Raw genomic sequence first — 23,632 nt, 5'->3', positions numbered from 1 at the left:
GACAAGGGGAAGAGGAGGAATGCCATGACAGGGAAAAGCAGGATGGATGCCCAGGGCAGTATTATCCTGCTTTGTGGATATAGTGAGAGGCTTTTTTGAAGCTGCTATTTAGCTTATAGAATTGTCAGTTAAATGGGGTGTAGGGAGTCTGTCAGCAAGTAAGTAAACAAAGGGGGTCCCTGTAGCTTTTTCACCTCCTTTTCACTAAACTGAGTATGCAGTAGTGAATATTTGTAGGATTGCTTCCTCTGATATCTGCTCTCCTCATCTTTCATCATCAGAAAGTGAGCTTTTCCACTTTGCCCTCTCTTCTTTCTGTGCTTCTCCTCTGTCTCCTTTCTTTTCAATTTCTCATTGCTGGAGCAGCTGATTTATTCTACTTGGAGAAATCCCATCAGCTACAAAACTCTGAGAATATTTTCAAGCTCACAGTAGCTACTTGCATTTCTACATAAAACTAACCAGACCCTTGTAAACAGTATTTTCCCATTTGCCAGAGAACATTTCCTACTTGCCAGTGTTGAGGAAGTGCCAGCTGGTTTTTAGCCTTGCTATACACAAGATTGCATCCTCATTTTACCTCACCTCTAGAGATAAACATTTTTTGCATAAAGACAACTTAGTTGTCTTAGTACAAGTGGGGATCAAGTATCTTGGCAGCAGCAGCATAAAAGAGCATTATATTCTTCCTTGAATTTAGTTAATTAGATATACTCCACTACAAATCCTTCTTTATGTTTGCACATGTAGTGTAGCATTTTAAAATTTGTGTGTATTTCTCTAAAAGTGCATTGAAGATTAACCAGCTATTTAATACTTAAATTACCTAAAAAGAACAGTTTTCTTTCTCCCTGGATAAAGGGAGATAAGTTTGGGGGAGATATCTCCCTGGATAAAGTTTGTATTAAATTAAGAATTCTCTTGGTTAATTACAATTTATGATTGCTCACTTTTTAAAAATTTTCTTTCAGAGGGTGAAAGACTTGATGCTAAAATGAAGAGACTGGAATCAAAATATGCTTCACTACATTTGGTTCCTCTCATTGAAAGACTTGGCACACCCCAGGTAATCTTTCTCATTTGTGTCAGAGGAATTCAAGAAATTTCTGAGCATCAGAAAGCCTGTCCTGATAGCTCTGTCAAAACTTCAACCTGCACATCCAGCTTGTTCACACAAATGATTTTTAGTTAAATCCATAAATTTGGAAAAAGCTGTTAAAGCTTATAAGTTTAAAACATTTGAGATTTGGGCAGAAGTGACTCATTTGGGGCAAAATGCTAATTGGTATTTATGTTTACCATGGGATACCCTCCCAGTGTAAGGTCCAGCCTGGGAGCTCCTCCTGCAAATTCCACCAAAAGCTATCAGTTTTCTTGTGCACATGTATATATGTTTTTAAAACATTTTGTTACTCTTCCAGCCACTTAGAAACTCTTGGAAAATGAGCTGTCATTGGAGTTGAGGTCTCCTGAAAACAATGACCAAAGAGAACATTCTTGAACTGCCTTTGCAGCTTCAGCACTGCTCCCCTTTCTCAGGGGTGAGGGTGCATATACCCTGCTAATCTTAGCAGTTTTCTAGTGGTTGAGATGTGAATAGTAGAAAGTAAAAGCAGAATGCCCTGAAGCAGAGCTCAGACTGCTTTTGTCATCATAGGTGCTGCTGCACTAGGACAGAGCTTGTGTGATGGCACAAGCTGGGACAAGCACAAGCAGCATTCCTCTTTTGGATTTTGTCTGAGCCTGTTGGTGCTCCTCTTTGGAGCTTTCTCATCTTTAACAGCAGCAGCTGAGGGAGGTGTGCAGGAGAGCACACGCAGGAGCTACAGCAGAGCACTGAACTCTTTGGTTTTGCTCCACTCAGACCAAGAATTCTTTAAACTTCCCTGAGATAAATCCAGGCCTAGCATTGCTGTAGTTAGTGTTACTCACTTAAAGTCTGTCTGCTTAAAAAGGATTTTACAATTTTCTCTGAATGTTTTTCCACTGATCTAATCTCCAGGTTAGCAGTGTCTGCCCTCACTTTAAGTCAGAAGACATTTCTCCTAGAATAAACCGCCTGAAACTGAAAAATATATTGTATTTATTTTTAAAAATAAAATTTTGTGGTGAAGTGGCTTTTACCAGGATTTTACTTTGTTTCTCTGCACTTCAGCAAATAGCAATCGCAAGGGAAGGGGACTTGCTGACCAAAGAACGCCTGTGCTGCGGCCTGTCCATGTTTGAGGTCATCCTGACGCGGATCCGCTCCTTCCTGGACGATCCCATCTGGCGCGGGCCCCTGCCCAGCAATGGGGTGATGCACGTGGATGAGTGTGTGGAATTCCATCGCCTCTGGAGCGCAATGCAGTTCGTCTACTGCATCCCCGTGGGAACGCACGAGTTCACTGTGGAGTACGTGCTGCCAGCTGCCCGCAGGGCCCCTCTGGGCAACAGGGCTCGGCTTGTGCTGTTGTGGCAGTGGGGCTGGAGCGGGGGTGTTTGTGTGCCTGCCTGCAGGAGCTGAGGGCAGGACCAGGGAGAAGTGCTGCCATCACCACGAGGGGCTCATCAGCCACGAACACAGATACTATTGTTATCTGTAGTGAAAATAACCCTCTATTTTAATTATTGCAGTGTATAGTGAATGATCCTGTGACAAACGGGCCCTAGCACGTGTCTTTCAATTGGGGTCGTGCCCCTACAGAAACCCAGCTTAAATAAAATAGCAGAACATTTGTGCATCTAACTTTAACAAGTATTTCTTCTCTGAATTTCAGAGCAGGAACAAGCACTTGGAATTTAACATGATTAACACGAATTAACCAGGAACTGTTGTTTGTTCTTGGTTTTGTTGGTTTTGAAAATATACTTATTTTGAAAAATTCTTGAGATGTAACATGCTCTTTAGAAAATGGCAATTAGAAAATGGCATAGGACATTTGCTTCCTTTCATGCCTGCAGCCTAAAGAAGCACAGTGGTGTTGAATTCCCACTTTGTTTTCTTTCAAAGCATTGTTTCCACTGAAAATGAAATGTAATGCCACAGGAGTCTAATAGGGAGTAAATGTTTTTGGAGTAACTCTGTTATGTGAAATTCAAGGAGGAGGGGGAGTTCTGTTTTTTTATTAAGCATCTATTTGAATTGCTTGTGATGATCTCCAATGATAATTAATATACCAGAGCTTTTGCTTTCTAGATGAATGTCTAACATATTTATTATTTAGTGAAGTGGCTGATTACTGAGTGTTTGCTGTGACTGTGTTTTGAAGATGTAGTTGAAACCTGCTCTGTGGTGTTTCCTGTTGCAGGCAGTGCTTTGGGGATGGCTTGCACTGGGCTGGATGTATGATCATCGTGCTTTTGGGACAGCAGCGGCGCTTTGACGTCTTGGATTTCTGCTACCACCTATTGAAAGTCCAAAAGCACGATGGCAAAGATGAGGTTATCAAGAATGTGGTGAGTTGAAAACATCTGTATTTGCTTTAGTAATAAAGACAACAACTCAGAGCTGTTTGTACTCAGATGCAGTGTAGATGTGGCAATCCTTTCTTTAGAATGAATTGCTGAAAATGAGGGCACCAGGATTTTCAGAAACAAAAGATTAAGGCTGGAGTCGGAAGACTAGTCAAGCAGAATTCTGATGTCACAAATATATGAGATTTTTCTTAATGCCTTCCATCTTATATATGTTCATTCTCAAAATGACAAGGCTGTAAACTGAGCTTCTTTATACCCAAAGCAGCACTGTCAGAAACCAAAATGCACCTTGTATTTCCACTGGCTTAGCAGTGTAAGGGAAACATTTGTAACATGGCTGGGAGAGATGAGGTAACAGCATTTGCTGGCTTTCTGGCTAAGGCTTTTCATGTCCAGAGCTAATTCCTGTGTCTCTTCTTTTGATGTTTGCAGCCTTTGAAGAAAATGGTTGAGAGAATTCGCAAGTTCCAGATTCTAAATGATGAAATAATTGCTATTTTGGACAAGTATTTGAAGTCTGGTGATGGAGAGAGCACACCCGTGGAACACGTGCGCTGCTTCCAGCCACCAATTCATCAGTCCCTTGCCAGCAACTAGATTCTCACCTAACAATACTTTTTGCACCTCTTTAGTCTAAAAGTGTGAGAAACAAAGCAAGAAAAAAAACCCACACCAACAGTTTTGAAGAATACTCTCATCTGCATTTTTCAGTATGCCTGTGCCATTTGAGTGGCACACTGTTCTCTCCAGTCTCCAAGCACAGTAACTGTATACAATCCATACTTATTTTTCTAGACTAAAATTTTATACACTTTGATTAAAAACCTGTAAGATTTTTGAAACCTCTTTGCATTCCTGTCCGAGATGACCATTTTAGACTGGACTGGTATAATTTTCCCCTGAAGCTATAGAAATAATGATGACTGTGGAGGGTAAAAAACGGTTCTGTAGAAAAAAATTTTAGAAATCAATGCATAATTGTTTGTATTAGAGCCTTAATTGCTTAATTTGCCTTTATTAAAAAAAAAAAAAAGAGAAAAAACAACAAAACAAACTCTGCTGGTGCTTTGTGAATAATTTTCTAGTCAGTTTATTCTTTTTCCTCTTTGCAAATCCATTCTCAGAGATCAGTAATTATGGAAATGAAGGTTATTTAAAGTGTTTGTTTCTAATCTTTTTAAAAGTTGGAAGTTTGATTAGAGTGGGGACTGTTTACTTTTTCCTAATGAGAGCTTCTAACACAGTTTATATTTTGGTTTGCAATACATACTTCTGTACCCAAACACATTTACAAGTGATGAGGAATTCTTGTTTACAAGAATCTTGACTACAGTGAGCAGGTGTATTCTATCCCAGTACATAAACTCTAATGATGTTAATCATTTATTATGGAAAGTATTTGTTAAATTATATTTGCTGTATAATGCAAGCACTGCATCAGTAAAATTGTAAAACTTTGCAACTATAGAAGTTGAATTTTAATGCAAACCATTCAGCTAAAAGTAGTAACTCCTGCTTGCTTGCTCCAGGATCCTGTCAGCTGACTTTGGGATCAGCCCTAACCAAGATGTTATGATGGCCAAAACAGACACAGACAGATAATTACATGTTTTACCCAGGATATGGATTTGTGGAGATGTTACTTGGTCAGTGTTTCTAACCTATAGTGTGAAACCAAGAATTCATCCCTTTGAGAACCTGTTTTTCTTCCTTCCCTCTTAGTAGTTATTGGCTAGGTTACAGCACATCTTTTCTCCTGCTCAGCTCTTCACAGCCAGGGAATTGACTCCAACAGTGGGTAGAAATGAGCATCTGACAGAAGAGGTACACAGGAAGTGAGGAACATATAGGTATTGCAGTGGCAGAGAACTCTATTTTGAGGAAAGAAATTAACTGAAATTTCCTCAGCAAAACAGGATGGAGATTTTCCAGGCAATCTATCAGCAAGTTTCCACAATCACAGGTTTCCCTAGGACATCTGTGCTTGAGAGCTGCCATTCTGGAGTGGTGTCTGTCGTGGTGAGAGTGCACACAAGGCTGCCCGCTGTGTGGGAGACACAAGTCAGAAGCACTCGTGCTTTGTTACACCAGCTTGTTGCAGGATGTCTTTTACAAGGTGCTTTACAGATGACTTTCTTTAAGAAACAGTCTTTTAGTTCACAGAACACTTTTGGTCAGCCAGATGCTTCCCTGTACTTCCAGTTAAGCAAATGAACAACTTTCCTAATTTGCTGACATCATCACTGGTTTACGGATGTTTCATACACCTGAGATTTTGGCTCAGCACTGGTGCAGAAATGGTTAATTAATAAAGCCTGATTTTGTTTAAGAACTATTTAAAAATAATTAACCTTGATGCGTTAACTTTCAGCAGTAAGAGAATTGGTCCCTTAACATCCTAAAACTGCTATTAAATACATGTTTTTTGATCACTGAGGGGAAAAAAAATTTAAGACATTTCAGACATTAGTCCTAGGAGATGTTTTTCCCATTTTTATAATGTAAATTTTTATTATTTTTCAAAAAGGATTATAGACTTGATAGGAGCTAAATATTCTTTGCCTAGTATAACCTTTCCTACATAAAAGGAAAAATGCAGCAAGGTGCACAAAAAGCGTAACTTTTTCATTTCCAATTAGTGCTTAGCAAAAATGTTTTTCTTGTTTGACACCTTCACCCCTCCTGTATGTTATGACACATAAGAAAGGAAGGCATCAGAATTTTGTTTCACAGGTGATAAGTTGAGGTTTTTCTGTCCTAGGAAAAATCTTAATTTCTCTTAAACAATAAGCACTAAACCTGACAACATCAAGCAGTAACTATTAGTCTCTGTCCCAGGTATTTCCAACTTTCACATGCAGAGTAGAAAATTCTTATAAAACCTTCTTCCCTAATTTTTATTTTCTGCCTTTACTAAAGTGAATTACCCCCTACCTGCCTCACCACTCCCCCCCCCTTTTTTTTAAGCAATGTCATCAATGTTTCATTATTTTGGTTATTTTTGAAAATCTCAGTGTCACAGCAAACAAAACAGCAATTCTGTGAGTTCAAGCTGTAACATCAGGAGCAGAGAACAGGTCTGCAAAGCCAGGGCAGCATGTTGCAGCACAGAGACAGAACTCCACCTCTGTTACAGAAGAGGAAGCAGCTTCTCTGGCTACTAGTAATGATTCAGATCCTTCTTTCTGCTTAAACTGTCACAGCAGGAGCTACCATCTCACCTATCCACTCAGAACACAAGCTCCTGCCTTCCTGTTTCTGCCAGCCTGTCACTCTGGTTTGGTAAAGTTGGGGATTTTTGATGTAAATCCAGCAAGTTGTGCATACAGGTCTACCTAACCAGTATTTTCAAAGGATTGGTTGTGCTTGGTTGTAGCCTTCCCTTTTCTCTTTTACAAACTGGGACAGGAGTAGTTGCTGCAGCTCCTGTTTCAATATGGTTACTCCATGGTCAGTCAGGGCACGAGTACAAAGGATTCAGGTTTGCTGCAACCTTTTTACCACCAATGCAGAAATAAAGCCATTTATTTTTGATAAAACTGTAATTAGTGCAATACATCTTAAAAACAGAAGAATGAAATGAAAGTATTTACACATAACTTAAGCAACAAAACCAATTGTGGTCTGAGGTCATTTTAGTACTTTTTAAAGTAAAAGTAAGGCAAATAAAAAATATTTCAGTGTTCTTTATCCAAATGAATCAAACTCAAAAATCAACGATTGTCTACACATACTGTTAAAAAGTACATGACTTTCCAGACAAGCTCAGACGTTTCACAGCAGGAAAAAAAAAATCCAGGGTTACAGAATTGTTCTTTTCTTAAGTAACATGTAGATATTTTCAGAAGGCTGACAGGCTTCCATTTCTTCTGGCTGAGAGACTCTCAGTGGATTGCATTTCACCTAGGCAGGCAGAACTTTCTTCATCATCATTAAAGCTGTCATATGTGCTCAGCAAAGTGCCATTGGCTGCTCTATCATCCTTCCGCAGAGAGAGGGGCAGGTTTGCTAGGGTGAAGTTAACATCTTTGAAGGCATGCAATAAAAAGATCCCCACAATTATAGTCAGGAAGCCACTGAAGGTGCCAATAATGTCATCAGCCGCCATGTCTTGCCATTCCTTGAAGAGGATGGCAGAACAAGTTAAAACAGATGTTGTGAAGATTACATAATATATTGGAGTCACTATTGAAGTGTTGAATATATCCAGAGCCCTGTTCAAATAGTTGATCTGCGTGCTCACACAGACAGTAAGGCTTAGCAGCAGAATCCAAGACAATGGATGCTTCAGCACTGGTTTTCCTGCAAAAAGTTCCTTTATAGCAATGCCCAGACCTTTGACACAGGAGACTGATAAGGCTCCAATTACAGAGCAAATTGTTATGTACACAAGAATGTTGGTCTGTCCATGGCGAGGTCCCACCACACATATTAGAATTAAAGACACAATGACAACGAGCGTTGCGAACACCACAAAACCTGTGGTTGGAGGAAAAAAAAATCTTGTTATTTATAGACACTAATGGACACAATTGTTACTTATGGACTCTATTTATCAGAAATATTTATCTTAGAGGTGCAGGGAAAACACTCATTAACAATGGGACCAACTCAGCTTAAACAGAGGAGTTCAGGATGTTTCTCATTATTCCTCCAGCATCACAGTTTAGATGATTTCAAAGTGAGCAAGCCAAAGCAAAGGCTGTAGCTCAGGCATGATGTATTACCTTTACCAGTCTATTGGCAAGACTACTACAGGATTAGATTGCTAAACTGCCTTACACCCAAACTCTGAGGTGTAGATGCCACTGGACACAGGCTGAGTCTGAACTGAGTCTTTTTTAGGAGATGATACATTTTGGCAGGTGGCTGTATTCATCAGCAGATTTCCAACAATTAGGTCATTCCTTAAGAACAACTTTTTAATCTCTGTGTTATTTCCTCATGTTTAAGATGAGAATTGCCTTTGTATAAATAGTATTTTGCACATGTGCATTTGTGAGTGCCTCATCTTCCACGTAGCAGCTCATCTGTAAGACTTTATTTCTCAGAAGGCACCACAACACCTACCTTTTCACTTTAAGGACAGCTCAAAGTTGGGCTTAGAGATGACACTTCAATCAAAATTTATAGAAATTTTGTTTATCCACCTGTGCTGCTGCATTTGTTTAAACCATCACATCAGTGGTTGCCATCAAGGCACTTTATTCAAGGCCAGACAAGTTCATCTTGCCATCATGCAAAGCTCCCTGTGGAATTATGTTACAGAATTCAAATCTCTACTTTATTTGGACTTGTCTACATGAAGCAGACACAGGCCATCTTCCTGGAACTTGAAAGCAGCAGTAATGAAACTATAAAATGAAGAAATGATGGGCTGTGTACAGCTCAAGCCAGTATTTTTCTTACCTGGATCACCTAGTTTGTGGGACATTTCATCCAAAGTTTCTACTTCTTCCTCTTGTGGAGCATGAATTACCATCACAGTTGATCCCAGTATACTTAACAAACATCCTATTTTTCCATGTAAATTAAGTTTTTCATTTAAAAAGAAGGATGACAGAATGGCACTAAGAAATAAAAAAGGCATCAACAAACATGGGATTAGTAATATTAATTTGCCCATCAAGTTACAGGTTGTTTTGACTGTACAAGTCACTTTTGACTGAACAAGTCACACATATACAACCTGCAGCTTAAAACTAGCTATTTTCTATCTTGAGATACTTGCTGTGGACAGAACTACCTGTTAGTATTTGGCATCTCTGCCCAGAACCCCTTTTTTATGTTACCTGCCAAAAAAATGTGAGATCTGAGAACTTGCAAAAATAATTTTACTAAGACAAAAATCTTTACTTAGGAATGAAAATACTGCTCTGCTGTGATCACTATGTTTTTGAAATGCAGAAGACAATAGCTTTTTCTGGAGATGGACATGTAGATGCATAGCTAGAACTCTTCTGTATCATAGCCACTATGTATTTGGAGAAACTTAAAAGTTACTCCTGATGTTTATGAGCACTCTATTGTGAAGAATGCATTTATTACAGCATAGTTAAGTGACATATTTCTAAAGAAATATTTTACTTTCCTGTCTCAAGTCACCCTCCTTTCTGTTGGTGTTTCTTACCTTACAAGAACACTGAGAGCTCCCAGAGGAGTCACTAACGTAGCTGGTGCAAAAGCGTAGGCAGCAAAGTTCGCTACTTCGCCAGCTCCCACTGCAGAGGAACAGCAATCAAAACCCAGGAGTTAGGCTGCCTCATGTCACAAACCTCTGATCAGGGCAAGTGTCCACAGTGTTCATGTAGACACAAACATGCAGCAAGGGAACACTGCAAAATTCTAATGACAGCATTCAGCTAACAGTACTAGCAGAACACACCCCTGCTCCTGACCACCACTATTAGATTTTAAAAGCAGGCTGTGGAACTACATACAACAGGTATTAAAATTAATTTTATCAAATCAGAAGGTGTTTTATTTTAGTGTCTGTGCTGTAGCTCCCCCCAGCCTGCCAGCTTGACTCATGAAGTTCTGCATGGAGAAATCTGCAATAGCAGATATAGCACAGCACATACAGTAAGCCAGTTACCTGAATACAGACAGTAAGTTGACAGTTCAAGCAATGAAAAAAATTAAGACAGGCATAATCCCAAAATATGCTTCCCTTCAAAAAATCCTATATATCTATGCACTTCTCTGCTAAGATAAAAACCAGAATGCATATGGGCAGCAAAGACAAAACCAATGTCTGCCTAGCTCCACTGCACAAAGAGGGCAGTTACATTAAAGGAAGAGCTTCTGATGTAAGAGAAGTTACATTAAAATCTGAACTGCATCCATCGAATCACAAGGTGACATTTCCATGTATTGCAGAAACACAATCTCTTTCCCTTTTTTGTAACCATGCTGCCATCTGTGGCATAGTTATTTATTAAAATTATATAATGCAGATTGCATTTTTGACACTTAGATGAATAATTTTTGATACTTACTTGAAAGAAGTCCAGCCCACCACAGCCATTCCTTAAGGTATGCATGACCTCCTTGACCTAAAATTGAAAGAACATTGTCTAGTCCACTAAAAACATTGACACCCTGTCACTTATAACACTGCCATGACTTAAAATAATTTTTGCAACTCATCCCCCTAAAAACATGAGCAGCCTTTTGGTACCTAGGCTCTCTAGGTAAAAGGGTTGAAATCAAAGCATCTTCAGTTTCTGATGTACCTGTGCCTCCTACAACCAGTTATTTTATTTCTTTAGTGTTAGAAATGGCACTGATGATTACTGCATTACCCTGAGAAACAGGGTTCTTTCAAATCACTGAAATTACATGAAAAGCCAAGTTATGTGTCTCTTTACTAAGACTGCTGCTCTGCAGAAATTGTACATGGTTTATATGTGGTTGATTACATGTGCAAGCATCACATTTTCTCATTCCAAACCAGGGTGCATGAATTATGTATCTCAAGATCAACCATCTTTTAGAAGCAAAGATGACAGGTACTGAATAAAAATATTCAGTCAACCTTCTGAATCATCTGAGGATGCTGCAACTATCCTACCTAAATTTATCTTCTTTCAATTTAAAACCACTGCCCCTCATCGTGTCAATACAGACCCTGGTCAAAACCAAACCAAAAACAAACCCAAACCCAAATCTCATCTCTCTGTCCTTTTTAGGTACTCTCTGTCCCCCTTTAGGTACTGGAAGGTGCTATAAGGGGTCCCAAGACTCTTGTCTTCTCTAAGTTTAACAATCCCAGCTCTGTCAGCCTATCCTCAGAAGTGTTCTGTCCCTTTGGTCATTCTCACGGCCCTTCTCTGGACTTGCTCCAACAGGTCCATGTCCTTCCCATGCTGGGGATCCTGGAGCTGGATGCAGCACTGCAGGTGGGCTCTCACCAGAGCAGAGCAGAGGGGGAGAATCCCTTCCCTTGCCCTGCTGGTCACACTTGATTTGGACACATTTGGCTTTCTGGGCTGTGAGTGCACATTGCTGGGTCACATCCAGCCTATCATGTGCCAGCATGTCCAAGCCCTTCTGGCCAGGGCTGCTCTCCATCTGTCCATCCCCCAGCCTGCGTTGATACTGGAGCTTGGCCTGACCCAGGTGCAGCACCTTGCTCTGGCTCTTGTTGAGCCTCCTGAGGTTTGCACAGACCACTCCCCAAGCCCATCCAGGTCCCTCTGGACGCCACTTCCTTCACTCTAGAGCATCAACTGCGCCCCTCAGCTCAGTGTGGTCCATGACCCTGCTGCCAGCACATTCAGTCAATGCCACTGTCTGTATCACGGATGAGGATATTTAATAGCATTGCTTCCAGTATGAACCCCTGAGGTGCACTACTCATCAGTTACTACACGTGACTTTAGTTTTCTAAAACAATCTTCTGACGCCCAAACATGGTTAAAACTCTCTTAAATTCACTCATTCAGCAGCACAGACGTAGTTAAGAGTGCTGCTTGCAATTTGCAAGTACAATTTAGACTTAACTGACATACAAAGGAATCCTTTGACAAGTGTCCCCAGAGGGCATTACATATGCATTAAATAGCATGTGTCACACACAGAGTTGAGGGTATCTGACACCAGAGAAAAAACACATCAGCTCTGTTTTAGGTTTCATACACACGTAACAAAAACCCAAGAAAGTCAAAACAACATCATTAGTTTGATGAACTAATGAACAGAAGCAACCTTCTGTTAAACAGCAAAAGCTAAACATCAGCAATGTATTAAAAGATGTATTTACCTGCTCTCATGGAGCCTTTCCTGGCTAACCGGAGGAGACCTTTCTTTTTCAGGATGAAACTTCCTCCAATGAAAATGCTGGAACTCATAGCCAACACCAGACCAATACAGAAGTCATACTTCCCACGAGTTTGGCTCATCTCGTAAACTGCTGAACACTGTCACATTGATCAACGAGGAGTACAACTTCTGATACTCAACAGAAAATGATGCAACACTGAAACATGAGCAAAATAATCACATTAGGATTAAGCTGGAAGAAAAAGGTGCTGTATAGGAAAATCCTCAACAGCTCATGTGACTGGTTCTCCTGCAAGTGGCTTCTGCAAGGAGTGGTTAACAAAAATAAGGCAATCTGAAGCATGTATAAGCTTGCACTAAGGATGAGTAACTAACAAGTCTGAACACAGAGAAGGAAGAGTTTCTGACCTGGTATATAAAAACTGAAACCCAAACAAAAATTCTTTGAGAAACTTCAGGGACATTTTACAAATATGTAATTTATTTTTCTTTTCATTGAGTATGCAAATCTGTGTCTGGCACACCATGATACCGACCAAAAAATGACTTACATTGAAATCAGCCTGTAACAGAGTTTGAGAACAGTTGCAGCAGCATTTCTTCCATATAAACTCCCTAGAAAAATGAAAGGGAGTATTAGAAGGGTGTTTAATCATATAGCCATTTTCATAATACAAACAAACCTAACATGCATGCACATGCAATTACTCTTTAACAGGAAAATTTGGCAAGAAATAAGTCCTTTGTTAAATTATTTTACACAGTTTCCCATACTTGTATGAAGTACCTTTCAATATTGCTTTTCCCTGTACTTTTATGCTTTCAACTTTGATTAATTTGCTGTACCTCTAGGAAAACCTAACAGAGAGCTACTGGTAGGTTAGCATTAAAACTGAGCACAGATCCTCTTACTTGCATCCAGTTAGGCTGTGAAAAAGTAAAGGAAAACAATAAGCACTCAACATAGCAATACTCAAAATGCTGCATGAGCCACAGCTCAAAATTCTCAAATCCACTTCCCTTAATCCTTGCACAGAAATTTTAACATCTTATTTTGTAGGAGAAGCTAAGTAAATGATCTACAAGAAAGTGCTTTCACTTTCTATAAACTTTTAAAAATAAACTAGATTCTTGCATGACACAAAACCACCTAACAAATAAAACCAAGAAAGACAATTCATCAGTGTGTGAGAGAGACCAAACCCAGCCACTTCAAATGCATAAAATATCATCCTGGTTTGAAATGAAAACAAGATTTTCAGTCTCTTGAAGAAGTTTTTTAATGCAAGGAAAAGACATAAGATTTTGCAGCTGTTCTCTGCACCATCTGTTGTAGCAGGTGTAAGGCACTCTGTTCAGGTAATCGAGCTAAGAATGCTCTTCCAACTCCAGCTGGTGCAAAATGTGACAGTAGTACAGCATCACCTGGGGGAGGAGGGGCTGGTTTTGCTAAGCTTTATACTTTACCAGTTTTTTCAATAGTTGCTACTTTAGCTATGCCATTATTAATGGGATTAATTTTACTAGTGTAGCTTTTGACTAAAAGAGAACTCTCCATATTGGCAAAGCCACTTTTTTTTTCTTTTCCTCTCTCCTTGGCTTGCATATCTTCACCTACACTGACAGAGGAAAAGAGCATCAGTTAGTCCCATCCTGACACTTCCACCCACTGCATTCCAGAAACAAGGGAAAAGCACAGGCTGCTTTTCTTTGCAGCAGAGGAAAAATTAGATCACAGAAGAATGAAGAACCTTGTGTGCTCACAGGTAATTTTATGAATTTAGACTTTAAAAGGTTGCTACACTTCAAAACTAGTATTTCTACTTTCCCCCATGTCCCAAATATGCTGAAGTGCCCTGTGAACCACTTTGTTAACCTTGTAAACAACTCAAATCTCAACCACTTAAATTACATACATTCAGATAAATTACTGCTAGCTCTTCCCATCTAATTTATTTGTCCTCACAGACACAACCAGCCCATTGTTACTTTGGCTGGACTGCCTTGTTTCCACCTAAGGTTTATTCAGATGTCTACAGTTGCAGACACATGTCACACAGTCATGGTGGACCCAGTTTCCCTCTGAAGAGATCTGGTTCCCTCTGTATACAGCAGATGTCATTTGCATGTGCAGAACTGACATGTGGAAGGTCAAAGCAGTACCAGGCACTGGAAGTTTTACACTTTAGGAAATCAGGACTTTAATTCTAACCCTAAGACTTACTAAAAGAAGAATTAATGCATGCTTATAAATATAATCAAGAAAAATTATCTACGGGCATGAGAAAATGCCATGAAATGAGCAGTTTCTGGAATAAATAACGCCTCTCATGTTTCTGCCTTGGGACATGCCAAAGCTGTTGCATTCCAGCAGCCAGGGCCACTACTAGGTTATAAACAGAGAAGAGCCAGAAAATGTAGGAGTTAAATAAAGCTGGCAGTTGTGCAGTGCTGCAAAGGTTCTCTAATCAAGTTCACAGCTGATTTTAACACATAGAACACTTCATCCACTCAAGACCAGCAGTGTCATGGAGGCGTCTTAGTTTCCTGCTTCTGCTTTACTTCAGAGAAGTAAAGAAGGGCTGAGACTCTCCTGCTCACAGAAACTACAACATCCACCATGCTTCCAAGAGCCACTCGTTAATGAATTGCCTGTGGATCTGCTGGTGTCATGAGTCATAACTCTCAGTGTGCAACAGTGCAATGACAGATCACACAGGGACCTGGGTTTGAAGGTTATTAGACAGGGATTGATGGAGAAACTCAGAATGTGAAAAAAAAAAAAAACTGTGGGAGATAAACAAATCCAGATTAGCCACAAAGTTTTTTTGCTTATTTTCAAGATGTAACCAAATGTATCATAAATGCTAGCAAGATACAGACTCTCTGATCTAAAAAACAACAGTTCTTTGCCTCTCTGCTCAGAAGTCATTTTCTCTCAAAAGCAGCACAAACACAGTGCTCCAAAGATGTTACATTTATTGCAGCAAGTGACCTCTCTGAATATTCAGAAACATTAAAAGTGGTGTAATGAGAAGAAGTAATATTTTACATTTAAAAGCAGGTAAGCATAAGTAAGAATATGGGAGTTACCAGCCAAAGAAAATTAGTATCACTTCCACAAGCTGTACATTGTATGGAAGCAATAATAAGAGCTGGAAAAGGCAGACATGGTGCATTGTTCCAACTTTGCTTACTTGGCAACAAGCCCTCTAGAGTTAATAAAAGACTTACAAGAAACAATCTAAATATACACTACATTATTTAAATTCAAGAATCTTTTTTAAAACCTGCTCTTTTCAGCTATGATCAGGATGATGTCATTAAGCAAGAAAAAATGACCTTAACAGGCCATTTACTTCAACCCTCTGCCATCTACTACATAATTCACTGCTGCTCCTCATTATAGGTAATTCAGCCAAGCTTCTCCCACAAAATTCTTGTAAAGGAAACTTCACAAACGTGGCAGCCATGCTTTGATGCCATTAGGAACTCTCATTATCTGATCATCTTCACTTTTACTACCAAATCCCACTGCTGGAAAAAGATACAAGTCCCTTTATCTTTGAATCCCCATATCAACATTACCCTGCAGGTGTCTCCTGCTGTGCCACCCTCTGGGTCCTTTCCCAAAAGCTTTTTTCAAGTGCAATTTCCAAAGCTGTATATAGTACTTCAGCTTGAGTTATTATCACTTCTGCAATAAGTGGTAGACTGTATTTCTTTTTAAGAAACATCCAAATCAGGTGGGTTTTTTAGCCCTTTTTCTGCAGTCACCTACTGTTGAGTCATTTTCAACTTCTCTATTGGTATAACCTCCTGCACTTGTATAGCAAATTACTCCTGCCTGGGTGTAATATCTTCCATTTACTCCTATTAAAAAACATCTCTTTTTTTAGAAATGTTTCCTGAAAACATTCAATCAAGGTTACACACTGGCAATCCTTCCCTGCCCAATGTTACTGATTATTTCTCTGTCTTTTGAGCCAGATCAATAACATTAAACAGCCAAAGATTCAGACATGATGGAAGATTTTTGAACAGAAGCCTGCTTTGACAAGACAATAATACTCCAGGTACAGCCATTCTTTTGAACTGTTCTATGGTATTTTACTGTCAATTCTGCTTAAGTTTTATGTTTCTAACATTGGAATTAAGCACCTATTTAATGCCCTTCTAGTCATAAAGCTTGTCAGGGAAGAGAAGGAGGTTGAATCAACAAATTGCTTTAACAAATACACATTGACTATTATGTCTCATGTTGGCTATTATGTGTTCCCTTCCCTTCTACAGCATTAAACTACATGAAACAAACATTCCCTAACAAAACAGAAATCCAAACAAACATTCCCTAACAAAACAGAAATCCAAATGTTTGGTGATGAGCCTGTAGACAGCTCATTATACATACCAATTTTGTTCAGAAATCCAGAGGCATTCACTTCTTAAGTATTTGGAAGTTAGGTTTCTAAAACAGATATCAAAAATAGCATTAATTGGCAAGAATTTGGCACAAATATTATGTCCATTATTTCAAGACAATTTAATTTTCATGCATGACACACAAGACCATGTCCAATGTATGCTTTAAAAGAAGAGGATTTTGTTTCAGAATATTTTGAATATTTGAATTTCAGAATGTTTTGAATAACAAATCAGTGTGATTTTAGATTTGATCTTCCTTAGATACAGCTTGCCTGAAGCCATAGTTATTTCATCCTTTTGTTTTTCACTTCACAAATCAAAGAAACTAACCTGTGATCTAAGTTATTCTTTGGAAGGTACCATATTAAAGTTGAACTGAAATACTTTCCTAATTCTTTCAGTTTCATTCTGTAACTAAAGTGCTAAGGCACTTTTATTGCAAAATAACTACTATCAAGTTTTAATTATTAGCTTTGATATGGTGAGTTTTCAGAGGATGTTTATATAGAATCACAGAATATGCTGAGTTGAAAGGAACCCACAAGGATCATCAAGTCCAGCTCCTGGCCCTGCACAGGACAGCCCCAAGAAACCCACCATGTGCCTGAACACACACAGGTTTAAACTCTGTCAGGCTGGTGCTGTCACCAGTGCCCTGGGGAGCTGTTCCAGTGCCAACCACCCTCTGAGCAAGGATCATTTTTGTAATATCCAACCCAAACCTTCCCTGACACAGCTTCAGGCCAGTCCCTTGGATCCTGTCACTGGTCACCAGAGAGAAGAGACCAGTGCCTACCCCTCTGCTTCCCCTCATCAGGAAGCTGCAGACCCTGATGAGGTCTGCCCTCAGTCCCCTTTTCCTCAGGCTGAACAGACCAAGTGGCCTCAGCTGCTCCTTATACATCTTCCCCTCTACCCCCTTCACCACCTTTGCAGCCCTCCTTTGGAGACACAGAATGCTGGGGCAGTGGGGAGTATGAACACAAAAATGATCTTAGATTACTAAATATACCCCCCAAATACACCTAATTATTAAATGCAAGCCTTCCTCAGTCATGTTCCTTCCACTCACAAACATATCTTTTAAACAGAGGTAAAGAGAGAATACTGAAGGACAGACACAACAGAGTATCAGGATAAAAGAGTTCAAACCTCAGTCATGTGCACCTTTAAAAGGCCAAGATGGATGCACACAGTACCTACAGATTCTGTACACACTGTTCATGAAACAATATGCTCAATTTTGTACTGCACATTTACCCCAATACAGGATACAGTTTTCCAGCTCTGCCAAAGTTAAAGACTGCCTAAACTTATACACATAATTATTTACATATTACACATAGGCAAGCTAAAATCATATTTATGTTATATATATGCATATATATATAATGTTAGAGGCACTATCACATGCTCAGAAAGCAAAACATACACTAACTATCCTACAGCTCTCTATTTTAAAAGGTTTAGATAAAACTGTGGGGAAAATTAATACTTTACAGCAGATTTCTATTTATAAAGCAAAAGCAACAAGCACTTCATCTTATGAAACTAGGAGGAAACAAAAAAAATCCACATTAAAACCTTTTCTTTGCATGTGCTATTTGTAGTTATTCTAAAAAAAACTTGACGTTTAATTAAAGCACTTCCCCATAAAGCTAAAAAGTATCTTCACTATAACAGTGTTATTCATTAACTGAATACAAACTACAGGCAGTGCTTTGCAACTGATACTGCATTGACTGTTTTTAGGGAAAGCTATCAAAATACACTAAAGATAAGACTTGCCTCATCTTTGCTATACAAGAGTTCCACTCTTGTGGGAGGAATAACCAGCACAAGGTCACTGAAATTCCACCTTTGGTATTTTATATGGGCAGTTTCTAATTTAAGATAATCCAGGAAGGTAAAGTCCAATCTATACATTAGTCACAGCTACTCTTTTGACAGGACTGACAACCCGATATAACCTGCTTTCTTGTCACCAGGATTTTATCATCAGAATGAAGTACTTCAACAAAAGCAGAACTAATGTGACACTGAATTCTAAATACAATGATACCAACAAAACCTATGGAATAATTTTCTATGGATGAAGCTGTTACCTTCCGGGGGGAAAAACCCTAACTGTATACAAGGCACATAAAAGGCTTTAAGATAGAACCACAGTGATTTACATTTATCACGTTTTCAGAACAAACAATGTTAAAGACATTGTAGTGAAATAGAGAAAGGTGACTGCTTGAAAAAGATTGGCGAAAAACATGGACGAAGGACTTAGATCCAGGCAGTATCTTCACAGTGTATGAATGAACAAAAATCTTCACTCTGAATCACAGAATCAACTAGGCTGGAAAAGGCATGTCAGATGGAGTCACACCCATAACCCGACCACCACTATGTCAACAGACCTTGGCACTAAGTGCCATGTCCAGTCTTTTCTTACACAGCTCTGAGGACAGTGACTCCACCAGGTACCTCCCTGGTCAACCACTCCACATCTCATCACCCTGCCTATGAAGAAATTCGCTGTAAAGTCCAATCTAAACCTCCCCACGTCAGCTTAAGACTACAATGAACTACAAAGCAAAGCTACGACTACTTTTTCCACGTCAGAATGATGTACCAGGGCTCTGAAGTTCTGGAGGTGCTCTGGAACCATACTGCACAAGACTCAACCTGGGATAACTCAACCCTGGACCAAACCGAAGGCAAACCATTTATCTCCCCGGTTAACCACACGCACCCCAGTACGGGGCACAGCGGCTCCGGAGCACGGGCAGAGCCAGCACACTGTACCTGGATAACCCCGCTCGGTGGGAGAGCCCCGCAAACAGCCCGATTTGGAGCTCTTAACCTCGGCCCTCTCAGACCAAAGCAGCACAGGTTTCCCACTACGGAGAAACCAGCCTTGGGCCCGGAGCCCCGCGCCCCCGGCCCGCTCGCTCTCACCGAGGGCCCTGCGCCGAGCGCTCCGCGGGGAAGCAGCGCCGCCTCCCCCCGCCCCCGCGGGGCCGGCTGGGCTCCCTCCCGCCTCTTCCCGCCGTTACCTGCGCTCACGGCCCCGCTCACATGCCCGCCGAGAGCGGCGAACCAAGAGGAGACGGGGGCGGGGGAGGCCGGAGTGGGCGGCGGGAGGGGCCGGTGCCCGTCCGCTCCAGCGCCATGAGGGGACGAGACAGGACGGGGCGGGAGGGACCGGCAGCGGCAGCGCAAGGCGAGGCGGTGTCCCGGGCCCGTCCGCCCCCTCCGCTCCGCGGTTCCGGCAGCGGCCGCCGGAAGGGGCGCGGCCCGGGCCGAGCCCCGCCCGCCGCGGGTCACATTGCCCTTCCCGCAGCGCCGCCTTCCCCGGGCTGGCGGCGATCCCCGGCCGGGCTGAGTGCCGGCACACCCGCCGGGCTCGCTGCGGCCGCCCTGCAGCCGGGTAGGTCACTGCCGCCACCCGCCCCTGCCAGCATCCGCGCTGCGCGGATTTTACACTCACAGAAAATCGTAAAGTCACAGAATGGTTTGGGTCGGAAGGGGACCTTGAAAATCATCTAGTTTCATGGCGTGGACAGAGACACGTTCGACTAGATCAGCTCGCTCAAAGCCCCATCCACTCTGGCCTTTACTACTTCCACAGATGAGACATCCACAATTTCTCTGGGCAACCTGTTTCAGCTCCTTTTCACCCTCACAGTATGGAATTCTTGAAATCTAATCTATGAAATCTATGAAATTATTGAAATCTAATCTATGAAATCTAATTCTATGAAATCTAATCTAAAACATGCCTTTTGTCACTTTGATACCGTTTTCTCCTGCACTGTCACTACATAAATAGTTTTGCCCCATCTTTCCTGAAAGTTTCCTTCAGGTACTGGAAGGCTGCAATTAGGTCACCCCGAAGCCTTCTCTTTTGCAGGCTGAAATAAACGCAAGCTGTCTGCCATAAGGGAGACACGTTTTACTGGGCCAGGTAAAGGGAATGGTTAATGAATCAATTTAATCCAGGTCATCCACTCCCAGCAGTGCTTTACCCAAACTGCTCTAATCTTATACAAAGTAAATGGATAAATAGTTAGACAAATATTTGTCCTCACACACAAGGAGTCTTTGAAAGTCATAACAAGCATCAGGCTCAGAGGGTTCTTTGGTTTCTTCATGACTATCTCTGAGCATGCTTTACACAGCTGCCTTGTAACATTAAGTCTGAACAACCAACACTGCCAAAATACCTGTGGTATCTCCTCATGGAAGATGCAGCTCTTTAAACTCAAGACAGTTTTGTCACATCCCTTAGTGACAGTAGTTCCTATTTTTTCAGTCTTCTCAGGATTTTTGTTGACATTATCCCAGTCTGCACAAGCAGCTGCTTCATTTTTGCAACACCTGGAAAGACATGGAAACAAAACCAGTCTTGGCTTTCCCTTGTGGAATACCCATGACAAAGCCACTCCTCATCACATTACCTGCTGTGTTATATCTCATTAAAAATGGTCCCTTGCTCTGACACAAAAATTACATTTCTACACCACCCAAAGCACATGGATAAATGCCTATTTTATTCTCTAAGGCAACATTCCATTCCCCAATATAAAACTATTCTAGTATTCTTGACATGAACTTTGCACTTAGAAAATAGTGTTATATGTGTATGTATGTATGTATGAAAATATACTTTAAGATAAAAAAGCTGCTAAGCAATTTACAGTAATTACCTACATACTGACACAGTAAGACACTGGCTTTTCTGTGTTTTACCAAAAGATATCAAAACTGTGAAGTCTTTGAAAAAGTTAACAGCTGGTGAAAATAATTTCTCAAATGGATTAAAAGATTAAAACCTGTGCCACCTAAACCAATACAGTATAAACAGAAGCAATTAAGCTAGGTTCAAAGCTTAAAGGAACTAAAGAACTTCATGTGCCTGTGATCATGCCAAATGCTGATAATGTGTATATGTACATATTCCTGAGTTAAGAGTAATGACTGAAGCAAGTCAATTTAGCCTTCCCCTTCCACTCGTCTCCCTCTGCCCTCCTCCCTTCAAAAACACCTCTCAACCAAGCTAAAACAATAATGAATAAATACCTGAAAATATTCACTCTAATATTAACCTCTAAGCAGTTTAGACATTTGTGGAACTTCAGTTGTTCTGTTAATCCCCTCTTGTGTTTTTTCAGCTGTTAGTTATGCTTAAACATACATGCAACTGTTCAAAGTACAAATTCAATGCTTTGCATTTGGCACAAAATTTGGCACAATAAATATATATTTCAAAGCTGGGGTTGTGCTCAGTAATGGAAAATACTCAAACTATCTCAGAGTAATTTACAACAGCACAGTATTTCAGGCATGTTGGCTGAGTATCTGGCAAGAACTCCAAGCATGAGAATGGTGGTAACCTGCCTAATTTAACCTGTTCTCATAGGGTAATTCAGGTGCACAAACCATCCTTGCGCCCAAGGAATTTAATGAGAGCAGTCAATGTAGGTCCTTTTGTGTGGCTGTGGACAGATTTTTTAGGGCTTAGTATCTACTATATGTGTATAAATATCTTGTAAAATTTAAAAGGGCAAAGGGCAAAAATACACCTAAAAATACACCTAAACCTCAGGAAGCTTTAACAGGGTCTCTGATGACCACTTTCCAGCTGTGTTTTGTGAAGACAGCTGAGTTGACCAAAAACCACATCTGTGAGTCTACTTGTGCAACATCTACAGTGTCACAAGGAACTTAAGGGACTCTGCTTAAGACTTAAAATTTGTAGAACAAGCCTCAAAAAAATCAACAGGAATTTTTTTTTTCTTTTGACACAATGAGATTTTTATCTTTAATGCTCTTCCAATATGAACTGCATTGCTGAGATAAATATATTAACTGTGTTGCTGAGATAAATATGCTTAGGATTGATTATGTCCCAGACTTTCAACAACACCAGTGGTGTAAATGGCACATTTACCTTTACCACAATGCTGCTGCCTTAGAGGCCTAGCTCCTGACATGCACAAGACAAGGATAGCTGAATTTTCTTGCTAACAACATACAGACTCCTTATCCTACCTACTTAAAAATCAGAGATGCTGCATGCAGAAGTGAAAGCCTTTCAAAATTTCTGGTCTATCTTTGTACATTGCATTAATATCGTAAATACCTTTAAAAATACAATTGCAATAAAAAATCCATACCCATCTTTTCCACTGCACACATTTAAAATTATTGAGGAGCTAGTTTCCTTGTTTAAAGATAACTCTGAATTTTGACTGGCAATAATATCAATGCATCCCCTAAAACACAAATGCATAGAATGGAGCAGTTCTTAATCAGAAATCCCACTATTAAAAAAAACCCCAGCCAACCAAAATCTAAGAGACACACACACACTCTAAGTTCTGTATTTGCCAGTACCTGATACAAGGGGCTAGGAATTTCAGATGAAGAATGAGATGGGCAATCACTGTAGTTTTCCAAGCAATTCTTTCTACAGAGAGCTATTATGACAGAGAGTAAATTAGACTGGTGACACAGACCTCTTTACAGCTGTTGCCACTTGATGCACACCCAAGTGTGGAGCAGTAAATCTTGAAACAGAAGCTCTAGCAAGTAACCAATGTACAGCAATGCAGGAACGGAGCACGTGTTAACCCTGAATACACAGTTTGAAGTGACTCAAGGCCCAGCAAACATTTTTGCCAGAGAAGTCTTCATTCTACCTGTGAGCAAACTTCAGTCCAATGAAGAACATTAAGACTGCAGCCTGCTGGTAGATACTGGTATAGGGCAACTGAGCCCTCTGTAGGCCAACTGATCTGTACCCAGGCACAAATCTGCTATTCTGATTAAAAGCAAAGCTGCTATTTTATGAAAGGGTAATGGAAATAGTTTAGGCTTATGAATTGGAATTAGCCTGTAAAGTAGTGCATAGGAAACTTGATTTCCCCCTGACCCCATTTGCTAAAAACAAGTCACAAAACAAGCA

The 23,632-nt window shown here is 40.4% G+C and overlaps 2 protein-coding genes across 6 annotated transcripts in view; one reads left to right on the top strand and one right to left on the bottom strand.

Moving 5' to 3' along the window:
* Positions 1 to 4,921, top strand: part of CYFIP1 (cytoplasmic FMR1 interacting protein 1) — a 76,519-nt gene extending 71,598 nt beyond the window's left edge. For all 5 annotated transcript variants that reach the window (XM_077173463.1, XM_077173461.1, XM_077173462.1 and 2 more), the window contains 4 exons: positions 972 to 1,066; positions 2,156 to 2,394; positions 3,291 to 3,438; positions 3,892 to 4,921. In XM_077173463.1, coding sequence (XP_077029578.1) covers positions 972 to 1,066; positions 2,156 to 2,394; positions 3,291 to 3,438; positions 3,892 to 4,056 — 647 coding nt within the window. In that variant the 3' untranslated portion in view covers positions 4,057 to 4,921. The remainder of the gene's footprint in view (positions 1 to 971; positions 1,067 to 2,155; positions 2,395 to 3,290; positions 3,439 to 3,891) is intronic.
* Positions 4,922 to 6,966: 2,045 nt separating this feature from the next.
* Positions 6,967 to 19,980, bottom strand: NIPA2 (NIPA magnesium transporter 2). Its single transcript, XM_054628557.2, has 8 exons — positions 19,719 to 19,980; positions 16,655 to 16,711; positions 12,795 to 12,858; positions 12,224 to 12,439; positions 10,458 to 10,514; positions 9,590 to 9,680; positions 8,869 to 9,029; positions 6,967 to 7,938 (listed from the first exon to the last, which is right to left on the bottom strand). The coding sequence occupies exons 4-8, from the start codon at positions 12,360 to 12,362 to the stop codon at positions 7,301 to 7,303; spliced, it is 1,086 nt and encodes a 361-aa protein (XP_054484532.1). The 5' UTR covers positions 12,363 to 12,439; positions 12,795 to 12,858; positions 16,655 to 16,711; positions 19,719 to 19,980; the 3' UTR covers positions 6,967 to 7,300.
* Positions 19,981 to 23,632: the final 3,652 nt, after the last annotated feature.

Source organism: Agelaius phoeniceus, chromosome 2 (genome assembly GCF_051311805.1).
Source record: "Agelaius phoeniceus isolate bAgePho1 chromosome 2, bAgePho1.hap1, whole genome shotgun sequence".
Lineage (NCBI taxonomy): Eukaryota > Metazoa > Chordata > Aves > Passeriformes > Icteridae > Agelaius > Agelaius phoeniceus.
Note: the sequence above shows the minus strand (reverse complement) of the source record. Positions and strands in the feature narration are given on the sequence as shown.